General features: G+C 34.5%; 2 protein-coding genes across 2 annotated transcripts; both read right to left on the reverse strand.

Moving 5' to 3' along the window:
• Window positions 1-1,560: 1,560 nt before the first annotated feature.
• LOC118054434 (protein NETWORKED 3A) lies at window positions 1,561-3,190 on the reverse strand. The gene is made up of 2 exons (XM_035066026.2): window positions 2,979-3,190; window positions 1,561-2,656 (listed from the first exon to the last, which is right to left on the reverse strand). Exons 1-2 carry the CDS (start codon window positions 3,079-3,081, stop codon window positions 1,893-1,895), a joined length of 867 nt encoding a protein of 288 aa, XP_034921917.1. The 5' UTR covers window positions 3,082-3,190; the 3' UTR covers window positions 1,561-1,892.
• Window positions 3,191-4,382: 1,192 nt separating this feature from the next.
• Window positions 4,383-10,956, reverse strand: LOC118054436 (RNA polymerase II C-terminal domain phosphatase-like 3). The gene is made up of 12 exons (XM_035066028.2): window positions 9,986-10,956; window positions 9,727-9,865; window positions 9,522-9,577; window positions 9,369-9,429; window positions 7,737-9,239; window positions 6,744-7,331; window positions 6,493-6,639; window positions 6,143-6,411; window positions 5,924-6,035; window positions 5,584-5,841; window positions 5,280-5,326; window positions 4,383-5,173 (listed from the first exon to the last, which is right to left on the reverse strand). Exons 1-12 carry the CDS (start codon window positions 10,564-10,566, stop codon window positions 5,110-5,112), a joined length of 3,825 nt encoding a protein of 1,274 aa, XP_034921919.1. The 5' UTR covers window positions 10,567-10,956; the 3' UTR covers window positions 4,383-5,109.
• Between the last annotated feature and the right edge of the window lie 3,965 nt (window positions 10,957-14,921).

The raw sequence follows: 14,921 nt of genomic DNA on the forward strand, positions 1-14,921 counted from the left end.
GAATTTGTTTATTTTTATATTTTAAAAGTATTTTTAAAAAAATTGATTTTTTTATTTATTTGCTTTTAATTTATTTTTTAGTGTTTTAATATTGTTTTGATGTGTTAATATCAAAAATTATTTTTAAAAAATAAAAAATATAATTTTAATATATTTCTAAGAAAAAAAAAAATTTTAAAAAAAAAAACATTCTTTACTTCACTGTAAATTTCATGCTGCCCTTTTGTTTAAAATCTCAAGTTATTCTCTTACCGGGTAAAACAACACTTGCTGAATTAGTCAACGACGATGAAGAATAGAAAGGGCATTTTGATTTGGGGATTTGGGAGTGTGTGTGTGTGTGTGTGTGTTGATTTCAACATAAAAGGATTGACAATAGTCAGCATTGAGTCCATTCTAGCAACTTCTCCAAACGTTCAACAATTTGATAATCAACACACACACACAAAATAGAGAAGTTAGGTGGTAAGAAGTTTTTGCTCATGTTGGATGATGTGTGGGACGATGACATGATAACTGCTGCAAATTGAAAGACACCTTGAGTTGTGGAGCTAAAGGTTGTACAGTTCTTGTAATTGCTCGTTTATTTGATTGATGACGTATTCATTTTATGATATTTTATTTTATTTATTTTATGAGTTGTTGCTTTTAACAGTTTGTGTGATCTTTTTTAATATCTACCTTTCACATTAATGGTAGAACCATCAATGATGATAGGGTAATGCCCACAATGGAAAAATCGTGAGTCTCTAATGGATTTTTCTTTATTCTTTTCTTGTGATATTAACATTTTATTTTTTATAGATGATTATTATTTTTTTTTTTATGTTTATCTTATTTTTTTTGGATATTTTTTTCTAATTATATCATTAAATTAAACAAGTTTATTGAACTTATCAAATCAATGATCAAGATGTTAATTTCTTTTTAGTTCTTTAAAACACCAGCATTGCTTATGTTGGGAAAAAAAAATGATATGCTATATCTTTCCAGAATGCAGCTATAGAATGGGAATGCCTTATTTTAACGGTCAGATTAGGGATGGTTTAGTGTTCTAAATTCTAATAGGCAATAGCTGCATCTTGACCCTTCATTCATTTTATTTATCCCTCTAGATGGTTATAAACAATACTATTAGAAAATGTTGTTTTCATTTGATTTTATCATTCTCTCACGTTAAAGCCTCAATTATTACATTTTTAAGATTTCATGTATTAGAGTCTACCTATAATTGAGGATTTTGAAATTTAATAAACCCTATTATCTATTGGTGTGATCAGCTGTGTTAATGTGCATCTCGTAAACTAGACTTGCAACCAGCAAGAAATTCGGATCAATACATAGCATAAAAGGTTCATTCCAATAAACAAACATGATTAGTCGTCTGCGCACAGGTGACTATCTAAAATTATTTTAAATTGTTTCATTAGAAATCACCATTTCCACGTAGGATCCATGAATTAAAAGTGAAGCAATTCAGGGGACAAAATAAAATGCTCGAAAGATAGAGAGATCTATGTTAAACAGTCAAATAAAATCCAAATATCCAATGCTCGAACCAAGAAAATAAAATATAATAAAATAAAATCCAAATCAAATAAATCATTGATAAGGCATTATTTGCACATCCTTTCTTGCATACAAGTATTATTGTTATCTCATAAAAAATAAAAAATAAAATGAAAGCCAATGAACACCATGGAAGTTGCATCACTTTGCAGCAAAATAGGAAAACAAGAGACAAAAGATGAAGAGGAAGTTCGGCATTTTATAATGGAATGAAATGCAATGAAGGGCTGCCAGTTCGAAAAAGCTTAAGGAAATGGTGGCATTTTAAACTGATACTTGATTGCATTATTAGGTTATCAACCGAAACTCGTGCGAAATGCAAATTAGCCCTCAAAATTGCCAATGCAATTTAGCCCCTTCAGCTTTGATACATGAGATTTGGTGTTCCGTTTCATATCCACCTTGTAGCTTGGTAGATAACTCTTCAGGACCCTGTTCTCTTCCATTAGCCTGCTGATTTGGGCACGAAGATGCTTGATCACTTCTCTCTTCTCATCATTTCTCTTTATTAGCTCACTCTGTTGCTGCAAACTATCATCTATAAGTTCTGAGACCTGTAGCCTTAATTCATTCCGCAGTTTCTCCTTTTCGAGGCTTTTCATTTGGAAATCACCGCCATCAATGTTTCCATTCAATCCAATACCATTAATGATCTTTTCCAGCCCACTTCCATCAACGCTCCTGTCATCATCACGATCGGTCTTCAGGATCTTGTTTTGTTCACTTGACATGGACTCATTTTCCCGTCTAATACTATGTTTTTCTTCTGCAACCGAGTCAGGAAGGGAAGTTGGTGCTTCCGATTTGGTGCTTCCAGCATTTTCTTCGTTACATGCCTGGAAGAGTTGAACTTGTTTGGAGGAGTTTAATGACGAAGAGGATGATATTGATCTCAAATGGGAAACATAAACGCATTCAGATCTAAGATGATAGTACTTTTCTGCTAAAGAACGGTAGGATTTGTGCAAGTCGTGCACCAGGTTTAGAAGCTCCGGTCTTCTCTGATAAAACATCTCAGCTCTCTTTGCAAATGAATCCCCATCGTATTGTATAATATTTAGGATCGTTTTAGTCTTGTTATCCAAATCTGCATTTTGTCACAAACTTCACAATTTATTAGCAGATGAAGCCATAAAGATAGCATTAGAGAGGTAAGAGATGTATCTCCTAGCTAATAGCAATGCTTTTGTGCATTGAAGGATATAATTTGCAGCAAGACGGGTCATTAAAAGCAGAGGCGGAATTGTTTTAATCTTAGCTTGGCAAAGAAGTGAAGAATTGCTAGTAATCCAGAGAGAAGATGGCAATAATATTTGCATAAAGGAAAAGCATGATAAATAACCATTATAATGAATAGAACATTTATTCAAGAATCAGGAATGAAAGCCTAGAGAGACAGGGAGAAAAACCTGAGAGGGTAGCTTGAAGCCATTGGGATTGTTGAGGACGCTTATGGCTATCAGACCACCATGAAAAAGAAGCAGATTTGTCATCTTTGTCCTGCTCCTCCATTGAATACAGTTGTTTCTCAGAGAAAGGTCCGTCCCAAGAAACCTCGTCGAGTGAAAGCTTGGATATAAGACCAAAGCAAGCAGAATGGTAGATTTGATAACGAGCGTTAAACCTTCAAGGACACCAACCTCCTCTAGAACTCTTTCACACTCCAACAACAAGGGACCCCCATTTCTTTAAATTTCAAACTTGACTAATAACCCTCCTGGATGTTTGGAAAATAAGAAAGCATGTATTTTTAAAGTGTTTTTTTAAAATAACACTTAAAAACATATTAAAATATTTTTTAAAAAAATATATATTTAATATCAACACATTAAAATAATTTTAAAATATTAAAAAAGATAATTTAAAATAAAAAAATCAAAACCTTTTGAAAACTCCGTTTGAACCACGGAAAACACACCTAAAGAGAGAATTCGTAATTGGCAGGGATACGAAAATCCTCGCCCAAAATGTTCCAAGTATTTTCTTTCTTTTTTCACTCTGAAGCCTTGGAGTTGGAGCCTGCTTATGCTTGATTAGACTGAAAGCCTTTTGTATGGGTCTAGCCCATATCAGGTTTTTTTTTATGTGAAATAGTTTGGAGAATTAAAGCTTCGATTAAAAAAATAAATTCATTTAAAAGTCTCTAGTTGGAGTCGATATCATGTAAGATGTCTGGTAGCTTGTGTGCAGGGCGGCATGCAGATTGCGATATTTTGGAGTATTTATATCGTTATTGTAACATAAAATTCATTTTCTAGCCTTTTAATATTCCAAAGTCTGCCTAATTGGCTGATTGACAACGTGAAAGCCATTGCAAGCAGATTCCAATTTGCCATGAAAAGCAAGTTCTTACGGAGCCAGATCGTATGCCTCGGAGGAGAAGGGGAGTCGATTCTCCCGACAAAACGAAAAACTGCAGGCAGCTTGCTCTAAATATATCCACCATCTCAGGAAGCACGGGAAATTGAAGCCCGTGGATGCTTGGGAGACCCACCATCTACAATAACAGCAGCCAGACATGGAACATCGTTTGATTCAAGTTCCCGTGGTCCTCTTGCCAGTGTCGGCAACCAACCAATTTATAGCAACTCCTGACAGATTGTGCCATGAAGACAAGGAAGAAAGGCCATGGCTTCACCAGAAGCAAAGTACCAGTTGGCAGCAGCACTCGTTTTGACAATCCTGGTTAAACAATATCGTGATGGGTGCTCCCTTTCAAGGAAGCTATTATACACCATCATCCATAATTTTATTTTACATGACCCCCTTTACCTTAAATTGATACGCGGCGAACTACCATCAACCACTTACACTTCAAGAATACATCAATCTCCACATTCTTTACCTATTTTTATTTTTATTTTTACCCCAGGCATTTGAAAAGAAATTAAAGCAACAAAAAGGGTAACGTACAGAGGCTACAGCCACAAGGTAAAGCATAGGCGATTCACACACTTTGCCACCTCCAAATACGGAAAGCATACGGGCCACATACGCTAAATGGAACTGACAAGTGACAACCACTACCCACTCGGAATTTCGTATCTGCAACTTCAAAAAAATATCTCAATCCTATACATAGCACGAGCAGGGCGCGTTTCCACCCCATTTATCATTTATCCCTCGCAGCTCCATTTCCCCCGCCCCGTCACCCCACTCCTTCTCACTGTAATGACTTCTCGCTCTTTAGCTGTCATTTTCTTTGTTAATTTTAGATTTTGGTCTCCTGACCTTAAATCACTCTCCCATAGTATATTGATGGCTTGCCAGGGCAAATTTCATGACTTGCCCCGAAGGTAAATTTCCTTCAACGTCGCCACCACAGCTTGCAAGGGTCAACGACACTCGGTCATTTCCCATTTGAACTCTTCAGATTATTGGCAACAAAATGGGCGGATTCCCAAAGTCAAAACTATGTCAAACTGTCTGGCCCGAAACTTCACCTTCACATCCCGATAATGCATCTCCACTTAATGAAATCTTGATTTCATGTTAATCAGGTTTAGTTTTTAACAGATAGGGGGGTCATGTTGGTGATTGTTATGGTTTAATGGCAAAATCTTGCTCATTGGCTCTTCGATAAAGCAAAGCTGATGCTTCCACCCTGTGATAATTAAGAGGGTCGAGGGTGAAAAAGTGAAGGCATTGGTCAAATGTGAAAAACAGTACAAAGCTGCATAACCAAACTCAACAATAGAGAACACTCTCACCAGCCAGGATGGACAACGAATCTTCCCGTGGAAAGAGCCCAATTCACCTGTTCAAAACAATAGAAATCATGCCTCTGACTTAAAACACAACTAAACATTTACCCTTCCAAAAGACATCTCACATCAAGGAGAAAAAATGCACAAGAATGATTTAAATCACCCAGTTTATTTTCATTTCTTCTTCTTTTTTCCCTGAGAAGGGCCTGCAGTATCTTGCATTTTTCAAAATTTTAAACCGGTTATAAGTAATTCTGATTTAGATTTCAATCCTTGCTGAAAAGCGGAGCAAAATCAGTTGCGTTACCTTATCAGTCCCAAGGGAATTGGCAACTACATGAGTAACCTGTTCGTCTATCTGGTTCGTGCAGACAGCACCAAACTGTTCAGCTGTCTGCCACAGTGGATGAAGGTGGGGGTTGACTTCACCAACTGGAAACACCCTACTAAAAACTATACGACAGCCAGCCAAAATTTTTCTCTGCTCTGAGGCAAGGATATTTCTTACATCTGCTTCATCTAATGAATGATGGGTGAAAAAGTTTTGATGTATTCTCTCAATAACCTATTTCAAACAAAAAACAAAAGATATAGGGTTTGTAAGTTCAGTAGCACGAATCTCAGGGCAAGTACAAGATTTGCCTCACCGCTAAAGAGCATGCCAAAGTTCCATCTTCCGGTCTCTCATCATGGTCAATCTCCAAAAGAGAAGGACCAGGAAGCCCAAACTGCCGTCTACTGCAAGGGAAATAGATATACCTGCAGCACCGATGGGTAAATGGGTAAAGGGAGAAAAAAAGATGCAACCAATAGAAATAAATGCTTTCATAGAAATGATGGTCTCCAATGAGATTCATGATACTTGCCTTTCTACAACTATCAAGTTCAATTTGTTATGGGGCCACACTCTCAACGAATCATCTATGATAACGACACCCGACTCCATACCCAACACCCCTTCAAGATCCTTGCTCTTGGGAACCCTTTCATCACCATCTAAAAGATCTCCATCATCACCCCTGGAGACAACTCGTCCAGCAAACAAAACCCCTTTTGGATCAAGCACTTTAGCCATCTCTGTAGCATATAACTTGTTTCCCATTGTGTAAAGATGTAGCTCATACAGTTTACTAGCCTAATTGCAGAACAAGAATTGCATTAGTTTGCATAAAATACATCAAGCCCCAAATCAGTTCTTGAACCTGACTGAAGTTACCTTTTCTAAGAAATTCCAGATCCCAGGACGCAATTTCGTCCACATCCCCATATGAGGAAAGCGAAAGAGATGTCTGTATGGCTTTTCACGATCTTGTTCTTCTTTTTTCCTCAAAATCTCATCATGCACAGGGTCTACTTCGACAAACTGAAAGGGTGAGAAATTGCTGAATTAATACAAAAGAACTTGTTTGTCAGCTGTTATCCTGAAGGGAAAAAGGGGCCATATTTACACAACAAAAGGAGAATTGCCTTGGCTGAATTGAGAAGTGTATGATCCAGATCCAAAACAAGGCAGAGCTTGCGTGCAGCAAATAGTTTCTTCTGTTCTTCTATCCTTCTTGCTCTCTCTCTCTGTATAGCAGCTTTTTGCTGGTCATCATACCCTTCAAAAAGATGCTCAACATCTTCCCAAGTGTTCTGTGAAAGAGAACTTGCTGCAACCACTTCAGGAGATGAAGCAGGTCCCATTTTCTGGTCAGAATTTGAAATTCCAGTTTTGCCATCCACTCTGTCTGACTTAATTTGAACAGGTTGGGATGCAACATTCTGAGAAACAAAAGGTGGAGTTGTACATGTTTGAGAAACAGATACAATATCAGCAATATTTTTCAAGCTCTTTGTAAATGGCGAGGAAATATCAGGTGGCACAACTGGCTTCAATTCTGCTAGCCCCTCTTGTTTTTGCAAGTTTTGATTATCTTTAGTCCCTTGGGTGGTGGATGTAAGGGTTGTTGTTTTAAATTGTTCGGATCCCAAGCTCCCAGCCCTCTGGAGTGCATTATTATGGAGAACACGACGAGGATCTCGTGGTTTCATTCGAATTTTTCCTGACTCATCCTGCAGGGTCCAAGTCCAGATATCATTAAGAAGTCTTCAACATACTAGGAAAGTTATTTTGAAAATTTTGTAACTGTTTAATACTAATCACAACAGGTTTTATTTTATTTACTTATTGTATTATACCAGAGGAAGAAAAGCAATCAAGACCACGTCAATAAAATTTAACATATTTTTTGTACTTGTAAAGATCTTGTTCCAGCACGCACACACACACACACACATATATATATATATATATATATATAATATGAAACTAATTTCAAGATCAAACAAAATCCAACTGCATAGGCACTCCAAAGAGGCACGTGGTTCCACTCAACTTAGCTCCATTCCCAACTAAGCACATTCTTGGAAAAAATAATCATCATTTCACGATGCTCAGGCATACAATTAAGTACTTACCGTTGTAGCTATTTGAGAAGGAACCTGGGCCTTTCCTGCAGATCTTGGCAAAATCCCTGAGGGCACTGAGGAAACAGCATTCACCTCAGGAAGTGCTCCAAGTACCGAGTTTGAACTTGGAGGATGTGATGTACTTTTTGCAGGATCAGCAAGCTTCTGCTGCCCATCTAATGCTAATCTCTGTTGTTGTCCCATCTTAAGTATATTTATCAGCATTGTCGGATTCACAGTGATGTCCTTCAATAAATCAGGTAGAGATGCTGTAGTAGTGCTTGTCACTGCTGCCTGTTCACTTCCAGCAATGGTGTTAATTCCCATAACTGGCACCTGCACATTGCCACTACAACTCACATTGGACATAACACTACCAGTACTAGGACAAACAACTCCATTATTTATTCTTTGACCAGGTTCTGCATTCTCTGCCCACTGATTTTTGTTCACAGTTTGAGGTTCAGCCATATCAGTGTCCTCTAACCAGCCACCAGTTCCAGTCATACTTCTAATGTCCCTAACAACACCAAAATTATCAAATGAATTTCTTTGCCTTTTCAATGAAGTACCATCCAAAACATCCTCCTCTACCTTCTGCTTCCTTGAACCTGCTATTGCTCCAGAAGGTTCCGCTCTAGGTGGGTTATTCACCATCAGCAAGGTACGCTGGTTCTGGTCCAAAGCACTGGCATCAGTATTAACATATCGAAGCCTAGGGTCCCTGCTCTTTGCTGATGCTTTCACGGTTGAACTATTCCCAGAACTCACTGGTGCAGAATTCCTAGTGGGGATAACAACACGAATGCACGAATTGTTGAGGTGGGGAGGGGGAGGGGGAGGGGGAGGTGGTGGTGGTGGTGGTGGTGGAGAAGGAGAAGCACTTTTTCTATCTGAAACAGGTGGATTTACAGTTCTGTAGTTAACAGTTGATGAACTAGAAACCTCCCCAGCAGTATCACCATCCCCATTGCCAGATTCTTCCGAAGGTGTTGGGCTTGGAAGTTCATTTGTGAAAAAAGAATTAAGATTGAATTTTTGTTGATAGCTGGAAACAGCTTTGAGTGCATCAGTTTCATAGGGATGCACTCTAGGCTCTTCTGTGATAGAGGCCACCTTAGGCACAGGCAACCCAGAACTAATCATTCCATCCCCAATAGGCAATAATCTTTGAACAGGAAAAGAAGGTGCTGTTTCCCGTGTTGGTGAAGGAAGACTGTCTTCATCATGAAATTTTTTGAGGTCGAGCAAAGGAAGCAAAACTCCTCTGCTCTTAAAACTAGGTACACCTGGTTTAGGAGGTTCTATTGAAAAGTTGGGCTTATTATGAACAAAAGATTCAGCAGCAGAAGGTAATCTATTCATAGTAGTCAAATCGTAACCTGCAGTTTTCGATAAGGAATCATTATCCCTCTCGTGCACTTTACCAGAAACCTGTGTTTCTCTCTCTTCACCAGCACTTGAACTTGACAAAATATCATGAGAATCCAGTGAGGAAACCATGAGCTCAATCTGTGAAAATAGACATATTATTTATGTTTCCTTGGAGATACAAACAATCCCCCCATAATTAGCAGCATGCCACTTTGTAGGAAAACAAAGACTAACAATCCTAAAGTCGAAGTTACAGAAATCACACACCTCTTTGGTATGCTCAGGAGAGAGAAATGAAGGATCATGGCTATTTACAAGGGAAAGAAACCTGTAACCAGAAGATCCAATGATGAGACATCTAAAAAATTGACGTACGAAAAATCTGATGAAACAAAATAACGAACATGACAAAGTCCAAACCTCATGAACACGCCCTTATTCTGCTCCTTTAATTTTTGGTTCATCGAGCTAAAAAACTGCGATGAACAACAATTCAGTTTCCAAAAAGTTTCCAACAGCATCACAAATTAGCATTAAATAGAACAGCTTTACCAAAATGTATATAACGATAAATACTCCTTAAAGAATGAAATTGAGTAGAAAAAATATTCTTTAAGTGCCTCACCGAATTAACAGCTCCAATTGCAGTGAACAGCAACCGAACAAGACTATCTTTTGAGGGAAAACCATTTTCATTTACCCTGACCAATTCCTTCAAGCTCTCCAATGCGTTATGCAGTTTCAAACAAACAGCCTCAAATGACCTACAAAAAGATCCCAACAAAACAATCAATCCCATTATAGCAATTACCTTCACCAAGTATTTCACAGTCTTCATTTCTACAAAAATTCACACACTTTCAGTAACAAGATCACACACTTACTTGTCATCTTTAATCACACAAACAATCTCCAAATCTTCACGAATGGACTTTACCCTCTTCTCAGTATCAACACTCACCATTCCTCCCTCACTGTTCCCCTCCGAATCCAAATCAATTTCTCCTTCCTCTAACTCCCCTTCCTCTTTCTCGATATCAATAACTTTAACCACGTCCATCTCATCACCACTATCATCGATCACAACAGTTCTCTTATCTTCTTTACTGCTATTCACAGAAGACACCGATGATTTCTTGGAACTATCATCAACTTCCACCTCAACAAACAGCTCATTTAATGGCTTATTTTGAACAGCTTGTGCCCAAGCAAGATTATACAAGCCAGACATGTATCCACCTCCAACTTGATACTTGTACAGATCTCTCACCGTCCAAACTTTCTGTTTGCTGTTGTTGTTGTTGGTGGTGGTGGATGATGGTGTTTCTTTCACTACAACAACTTCTTGCTTATTAAAATCATCTTCACTGATCTCTTCCACTGATGCTGTATCCGATATTTCCCCTTCTTCCACGTCTTCCATTTTACCACTGCCGTTGGCGGCGGCGGTCTCATTTTTACCCATCGCTACCTATCTAGGGTTTTCTTCTTTTCAATATACTAGAATTCAACAGGATCTAAACATCTACTCCACAATCAAGAAAAAATAATCGATAAGAATCTAACAGATTTCATGAATCTTGAATACAAAGACAAACAGAATAGTTCGATTTCGTTTTCTTTTCTTTATTTCAAAGATATGAAGATCAACAAATTTCAGTTCAAACTTTCTAACTTTTCAAAATTCTTATCTTGGATTTCAGATCTGTTTGTTGTTGTAAATAAAAATAGAGATGTGAAGTTAAAAGTTATATTTTTTCTGTTCTTTTTTATTTTTAGAGAGCAAGGAGGGGAGAGGGAGAAAAAACAACGACTTGGATTAATGTAGGATAGGTGACGACGATATTGGAAGAAAGATGAACGAGGAGAGGAGAGGGTTTCTTGTAAGGAGGTAGTGCAATGCGAATCATGGGTTTTAGATCTGGACCCTACACGTCATCGATCTGGAAAAGGTAGGTCTTCATCTTTTAAGTACAAAAGTAAATCCGGATTAAGTTTCAACTTGGTTTTTATTAAAATTAAAATTAATTTTTTTAATTAATTTTTTTAATGTATTAATATTTAAAATAAATTTTAAAAAAATAAAAAATTATTATTTTAATATATTTTTAAATAAAAAATATTTTAAAAAATAATCACCATCACATTCTCAAAAATTCCATCTTAATCTTAATTTTATATTAAATCAGCCTTTAAAATTTACAATTTTATAATTGGATTTTTTTTTCTAGAAATAGAATTTAAAGTGACACAATATGCATATTATTTTGGGAAATAGCCTATTAGAAAATTTATTTAGAAGAATCACTTATGACTTATTTAAAAAAATATGGCTGAGGTAATTTTTGCAACCTCTCAACTCTCTACAAAAAAAAAAATCAACTCAACAAATCATATTTAATAAACTTATTTAATAAGATAAGATCAATTCAGCTATATATATAGATAACAAATCATATTCAACAAGCTTATTAATAATAATAATAAAAGATCAATTCAATTACACATCCATAAAAAACTCATTTGAACTCAACTATAAGATAAGAATTTAACGACACATGGGTAATTAAGCTTAATACCTTGTATATTAAATCAAACTCTCAACCTATCTAGCATAACTATTCCACAGCAATAATTTAAACTTCTTGATTATTGTTGTAGAATATTTATGTTAGATAGTGTAAATTTAATGAAAATTGATGGGAGTGTTAAATATTGCTGTAAAATTAGCATTTTTTAAAACTGAAATGTAAGCAACTAAAATTACAGAAACAAAATATGTAAAAAAAAAAAAAAACTCAAGGGACCAAAGTGTATTATTTTTCTTTTTATTAAATATCAGTTGCATGGAATGTAACACTCTCTTTTAGATATATTGATGATAGTAAATTTATTGTTACCACTCTAGTTTAGATAACAATAAATTTAATGTACTCGTGACTAGCTCTCAGTCACTCATGCCTGCATAGGTTTTTACTAATTTAACCATTGACGTCGTTAGTTAAAACTATAGTCAAAATGCGTGATTTGAAATCAAATTGAAAGGAGGGATTAATCTGTAGTTAATTACACATAAAGTGAGTAAATTAGAGCGTAATGAATGGTGCCACTGACCAGTAACAGTGGTCGGCGGTGGTGGTGGTGGCGGATGGAGTTCAATTTTTAAGACCTTTTTACAGGTGAAAGAAAGGAATATTCAATTTCTACGCGACAGAAATTCTGAAATTTCCAAAAAAAAAATTCAAAATTCCAAATATCAACATTAAAAACTCCAAAAACTCGAGTGCCCCAAAAAAATATCAGAGAGATCAGGAATTTGTGTCTTCTTTTTTAGTAGCTTCCTTGTTTGAATGCGAAACCTTGCACTAGTTAATGCCGCCTCGATGATGAGATATACATGCAGTCTTGATTCATTGTAATTTCATCTACAGTAAAATTGGGATTTAAAAAAAAAATAGCATGATAGATTAAAAATATTGATGAAATAGTAGAGTGAGAATAATAGCAGCTTTTAATTTTAAAGGGTCTAATTTAACTAGTTAGATTTTAAATTTACTTTTCAAAAATTATCAGTTCGAGTCTTACAAATTTTAGAACCACTAGAAACTTATATAATTATTAATTTCAAGACTCATAAAATTAATTAAAATACACGCAATTTAATCTGAATATCTATAGAAAAAATAAATGCAGTTTTTTATCTGACCGTACAAGAATATTTAGAAGCTCTATTGATAAAAAGAAGACACCATGTTCTTCTTCTCCATGGAAGAGTTTCCATTTTAAGAAAGGGATCTCAAACCACTACTGTGTATGGTTTTTATTAATTATCCCTTATCTTTATTGTCAACTTCCCTTATCTTTATTGTCAACTTTTTGATAATGTATAAGAATACAAGAACGATTATTTTTTAAAATATTTTTTGTTTATAAATATATTAAAATAATATTTTTTTTTATTTTTTAAAAAAATTATTTTTAATATCAACACATCAATACAACTTAAAATTATATAAAAAATAAATAAATCAAAAAATCAAAATTTATCCAAAATCCATTTGAAACACAATACTAGACATAGGACCCTTCCGTTGACCATGATAAAAGAAGAAGATTGCCAAGTAATTCTCATATGTATACATAAGGACGGGACAAGATGATATATTTGTCAAAAATTAAACAGGAAAGGAAATACAAAAAAAATAGTTGCTAGAGAACTTGTCACTTCACGACCACAACTAGATTTGCAAATTGCAAGCATCCAATTGTAGTCCCACGAAGTCAATTCAATCAATTGCTTTAGAGTTTTTGCATGTTTGATAATGTGATCCAGTGCATGTTTTGATTTTTTGTTGTTTTAAAATGTAATGAAATATTTTTTTTTAATACAAACACATCAAATTTATCACAAAATACTAAAATAAGCATCAAATTCATATTTTTATCAAGGTAAATGGATTAAATTAGACAGAGCCTATTTTGAACGTAGTCAAGAGTTTCAATATTTCCCTAGATCATTTCTCGAGCTATAATATAGGTTGGATTGGTTTTTTTATGTAAAAAAAAATATTCATGTATTATTAATATATTTTTTTAGTAAAAAAAAACTATATATGATTTAACATGATATGACTTGACTGACATAACAAGCCTAAAAATAACTCGGATAACTTATAAAAATATAGTTTGACTTGAAAAAAATTAAGATGATGTTATTTTTAAAATATTAAAATGACAGTTTATTAGACTGACTTAAATCAACTTGAATTGGCTTGTCAAATCCGTTATCCAAATCATTAGACTCTTATAACCATGTAGAAAACTAATAACAAAAGAGATAATATTAAATACAATTCTCAATTAACCTAATATTAAAAATTAAAAATTAAAATTTAACTAAAAAATAAGCCAAGTCAACTCGGGAACATGGGTCATAAGACTAAAATAATCAAATAAAAGCAAATAAAAATAAATTATAAAGCTCAGATTTCAATAAATCCAATGTTGAAGTATGAAATTAAAAAAATAACAAAAAAATTGAGTCATCTGACTAAACTTGCAATCTGAATCATGCCACATTTCATAAGATTGTGATATCCTAATAGAAAGAAAATAATAATAAAAAAAAAACACGAAACCCAAAACTAGGCCAATACAATGTTGACTGATTAAATTAAAAAAAAAAAACAATCCGAGTCACCCTAGATTAACTTGTCAAACACAAATAAAAAAATGAGATAAATCAATATAAAACAAATCAAATAAAATTATAAAGTTTAATTCAAAATCAACTCAATACTGAAGGATAAAATTAAAAAAATATATATTTAATTAAAAAAATGACAAAAAAAACTCCAGTCAACCTAACTACATTGCAAAACTCACGATCTGGGCTATGAGATCATGTTAACCATATAAAAAACAAATCTAAAAACAGTCATGAAACCCAATTCTCAATCAATATAATATTAAATGATGATGTTGAGAAAAAAATAACAAAAAAATAACCTGAGTCAATACAATTAATCTACAAAACTTATAATTTAGGTAATGATACCAAGATAATTTTATAAAAAACAAATTAAGATAAATTATAAAGTCCAATCAACCTAGCTACCTTGTAAAACTCGCGACTTGGGTCACGAGATCATGTTAACCATATAAAAAAAAAATCTAAAAACAATCACAAAACCCAATTCTCAATCAATACAATATTAAATGATATGTTGAGAAAAAAATAACCCGAGTCAATACAATTAACCTGCAAAACTTGTAATTTAGGTAATGATACCAGGATAATTTTATAGAAAATAAATTATA

Source organism: Populus alba, chromosome 3 (genome assembly GCF_005239225.2).
Source record: "Populus alba chromosome 3, ASM523922v2, whole genome shotgun sequence".
NCBI lineage: Eukaryota > Viridiplantae > Streptophyta > Magnoliopsida > Malpighiales > Salicaceae > Populus > Populus alba.

What these genes read in the sequence shown, in the direction of transcription:
- LOC118054434 (XM_035066026.2), bottom strand. Translation starts at nt 3,081, where the DNA reads ATGGAGGAGCAGGACAAAGATGACAAATCTGCTTCTTTTTCATGGTGG. An exon ending in GCTTCAAGCTACCCTCTCAG is followed by an intron (nt 2,657 to 2,978) that starts GTTTTTCTCCCT and finishes GACAAAATGCAG; the next exon opens with ATTTGGATAACAAGACTAAA.
- LOC118054436 (XM_035066028.2), bottom strand. Translation starts at nt 10,566, where the DNA reads ATGGGTAAAAATGAGACCGCCGCCGCCAACGGCAGTGGTAAAATGGAA. An exon ending in TGTGTGATTAAAGATGACAA is followed by an intron (nt 9,866 to 9,985) that starts GTAAGTGTGTGA and finishes ATCTTTTTGTAG; the next exon opens with GTCATTTGAGGCTGTTTGTT. An exon ending in AACTTGATAGTTGTAGAAAG is followed by an intron (nt 6,036 to 6,142) that starts GCAAGTATCATG and finishes TCGGTGCTGCAG; the next exon opens with GTATATCTATTTCCCTTGCA.